At 64.0% G+C, this 3,380-nt stretch overlaps 2 protein-coding genes across 2 annotated transcripts in view; one reads left to right on the top strand and one right to left on the bottom strand.

Moving 5' to 3' along the window:
• The window catches only part of LOC104395876 (FCH domain only protein 1-like), a gene marked incomplete at its 5' end in the record, with an annotated part of 7,199 nt that extends 5,300 nt beyond the window's left edge, over positions 1–1,899 (top strand). Inside the window, 5 exons of the mRNA XM_010005621.1 lie at positions 408–540; positions 641–783; positions 1,119–1,183; positions 1,261–1,425; positions 1,877–1,899. Of these exons, the coding sequence (XP_010003923.1) occupies positions 408–540; positions 641–783; positions 1,119–1,183; positions 1,261–1,425; positions 1,877–1,899 (529 nt within the window). The remainder of the gene's footprint in view (positions 1–407; positions 541–640; positions 784–1,118; positions 1,184–1,260; positions 1,426–1,876) is intronic.
• Positions 1,900–3,222: 1,323 nt separating this feature from the next.
• LOC104395875 (tyrosine-protein kinase JAK3-like) overlaps positions 3,223–3,380 on the bottom strand; it is a gene marked incomplete at its 5' end in the record, with an annotated part of 10,490 nt that continues 10,332 nt past the window's right edge. Inside the window, one exon of the mRNA XM_010005620.1 lies at positions 3,223–3,359. Coding sequence (XP_010003922.1) covers positions 3,223–3,359 — 137 coding nt within the window. The remainder of the gene's footprint in view (positions 3,360–3,380) is intronic.

Here is a 3,380-nt window from a genome sequence, read left to right as displayed (position 1 = left end):
GGGGGTGGTGGATGGGTGATGTGGAGGTGGTGTTGGGGTACAGGGGTTGCCTGGAGGGGTTGTGGTCGTGGGGAGCTGTGTGTCAGGGTACAGGGGGGCACAGGCACCCTGGGACCTGATGGATGCAGAGATGGGGAGCTGTATATCAGGGTACAGGGTATACTGAGTTTCCTGGGGCTGTCTGGGCATCCTGAGAGCTGGTAGATGCAGACATGGGGAACTGGGTGTGGGGGTTCCCAGGGGGCTTCAGCATCCTCAGGAGCTGATGGGTGCAGTGTTGGGGAGCTGGTTATTTGCGTTCCTGGGGATCCTGAGCATCCTGGGGAGGGCCAGTGGGTGCAGTGACAGGGAGGTGGGTGCCAGCTTTCCTGGGGTGCCCTGTCCCCACTCTGACCCCATCTCCACAGTGACCCATCCCAGAGTGACCCCAGCACCAGGGACTTCTGGCTGAACATGGCAGCGCTGACCGGGCACCTGCAGAAACAGGCGGAGCAGAGCCCGGCCGCCTCCTACTACAACGTAGCTCTGCTCAAGTACCAAGTGAGAACCAGAATTCCCCTCCTGGAGTTGCGGGGGGGGGAGGTTGGGAGGGTCTCAGTGCCCCCCCCTGTGCCCTCCCTGACCCCCAGTCCCTCCCCAGTTCTCCCGGCTGGGCCCGGTCAGTGTCCAGTACGGGTACAACGCGGGTGCCCTGGCCCTGCCCGTGCCCCTCGCCAACGTCCACGTCCTCCTGCCCATGGACGAGCCCATCACCAACCTGCGGCTCCAGCCCACAGCCAGCTGGTAAGGGTAGGGGGGAGACCCACCCCTCCCAAGCCCTCCCAGAGTGGGAGAAGGGGGACCTAGAGCTGGGAAACAAGGTCATGGAATCATAGAATGGTTCTGGTTGGGAAAGACCTTGAAGATCTTACAGATGTGGTGCTGAGGGACGTGGTTTGAGCTTTGGACTTGGTAGGGTTGGGTTATGGTTGGACTCAATCTTAAAGGTCTTTCCCAAACAGAATGGTTCTGTGATTCTATGATGATCAAGTCCAACTGTTGGGTTGGGAAGGCAGGGAGAGGGGAGCAGGGGGATTTTAGGGGTCTGGGGGCTTGGGGACATGTTTGTGTCCTGGCAGGAACCTGGAGGAGAAGAGGCTGCTCTGGAAGCTGCTGGATGTCCCCGGTGCCCCAGGGCAGGGAGGTGAGGCTGCACCCCCTCGGAGGGCAGGGGAGCAGGGTTCCCACAGACCCCCCACCCTCTCTGCTGTCCTCCCCCAGGCTGTGGCCGGCTCTCGGCCAGCTGGGAGCCCCTCTGTGGGCCCAGCAAGCCCAGCCCAGTGGCAGCCCAGTTCAGCAGTGAGGGCAGCACACTGTCGGGTGTGGAGGTGGAGCTGGCGAGCGCCGGGTACCGCATGTCGCTGGTCAAGAAGAGGTTTGCTACAGGTAGGGCTGGGGGTGTGGGGGCCCTCTCCCCATCCCCTGTGGCTCTGGAGTGGCTGGGGTCCCTTCCCTGGGGTGCACAGGGGACCCTTCCCTGCTCTCCAGGATGCCTGGGGTCCCTTCCCTGGGGTGCCTTTATGAAGGTGGACGTGGTCTCTTCTTTGCTCCCTGGGGTGCCCGGGGTCCTCCCCCTGCTCCCTATGGCCATGGGGTGCTCCAGGATCCCTTCTTTGGGATGCTGGGGATCCCTTCCCTGCTCTCCATGGCTTTGGGGTGCCCAGGGGTTTCCCCCCAAGGTGATGCCCAGCCCAGGGAGGATGTGGTTAGCCCAATCTGGGGCTGGCACCCCGTCCTGGCCCTTCAGCATTGACCATCCTTGCAGGAGGCAGGTGCCCCCTACCCTGGCAGCCCCTCCTCATCCTCACAGCCCCTCCTCACTGCTTTTCCTCTGCAGGCATCTACCTGGCAGGGTCCTGACCTGCCTCCCACCAGACCCTCTGAGCCCCCCCGGGCTTCCCCCTTGGTTGTGTGAACTTGAAACACTGGATGGAGGCTGGCTGGGGAGGGGGTGCTGCCAGCTGGAGCCCCCCAGCCCCCTCCCCTCCAGCCCCCTCACCGTGTTGTCTCCTGCTGCCTGGCAGTCGGTTCTCCCCGCCCCCCCAAGCTGTGAAGGGAGCAGGAGCTGCTCTTTTATTAAACACTTTAATTTTCTAATAACCTCCCCCCTCTTTCTCCTGCTGCGACTCCCATCCCTGGGGCCTTTGGGCTTCTCCATGGAAACGGGGCTTGGTCGATGCTTGCCAGCAGCTCTGGCACTGGGAGGAGGGGGGAAACTGAGGCAGGGAGCAGGGAACTCTGCCCAGCCCTTTCCTTGTGCTCGTGGGTGCTGCTGGCCCAGGGCTGGCAGGGGGATGGACAGAGGGGTGTATGGACAGACAGACAAGGGGAGGATCCCCCAGGAGATACCTCTGCTGTGAGGGCTGCAGTGCTCCTGGAGGCTGGCCCCGAGCTGGCTCTGTGACAAGGTACCAGGGGAGTCCTGGGGGGCTCTTTGCAGCTCAGTGGGGCCTCAGCCTGGCACTCCTGGGCACTGGGATGGGGCCACCACCTTGGGCAAGGGCTGTCCAGGTCCCTCCCGTTGTGGTGCTGGTGGGCAAGTGGTGGCTGGGGTCTTGCTGGGGTCCCTGCCTGCTGTCTGGAGGACCCTGTCCTGGTGCTTCTTCTCTGGGTGGGGGCTGCTCGTGGCAAACTCAGGTGGGCTCCTTGCACCTGCAACCACCTTGCAACACCTCAAGCTGGTGGTAAATGCAGCCCCAAACTGGGAGTCCTGGGGGGCTGTGGACCCTTGCTGGCCATCCCTGGGTTTGGGAGCTGCTCCATGTTTGTTCTCCCAGAGGAGCTGGGCCCCATCCCAGGGGTTTGGGATGGAAGGGAAGTGTTTCTGCTGCACGTCTCCTTGGCAGCACCAGACCCTGCCCTGTGCTCAGCATGGCACCAGTTTGTGGTGACCATCCAGCACGGGGACATCTCCCCACTGCCCTCCCAGTGCCTGGAGCTGATGTTGTGCCCCATCCCGGGCAGCTCTCCAGGGGTGGATGCTCGGGGGGGTCACGGGGGTGCTCGGTGCCAAATCCCACTCCCCCTCTCTTGCAGAGCACGTCCCTGCGGTGCTGCCGGCTGGAGCTGTGGGCTCTGCTGCCCGTGGGGCTCCTGGGGTTGTGCCACCTGCTCTGCCATGGTGACCATCTTTGGCCCAGCATGGCCCCCCCAGCGCAGCTGCCCCCCCAGGCTCCCCCCAGCTCAGCCTCTGCCCACCCCAGCCCCACGCGTGGCCAACACCTCGGTGCACATCTCTGGCTTTGCCCACCTGCCCGGCCACGTGCAGGACTTGATGTGGTACCGGCACTGCCCGTCCTTCCCGGGGCTGCTCGGGGTCCCTGGCAAGTGTGGGGGGGCCC

The sequence above is a fragment of the Chaetura pelagica genome, unplaced genomic scaffold (assembly GCF_000747805.2).
Source record: "Chaetura pelagica isolate M959 unplaced genomic scaffold, ChaPel_1.0 scaffold2409, whole genome shotgun sequence".
Lineage (NCBI taxonomy): Eukaryota > Metazoa > Chordata > Aves > Apodiformes > Apodidae > Chaetura > Chaetura pelagica.
This window is presented reverse-complemented; position numbering and strand designations above follow the sequence as displayed.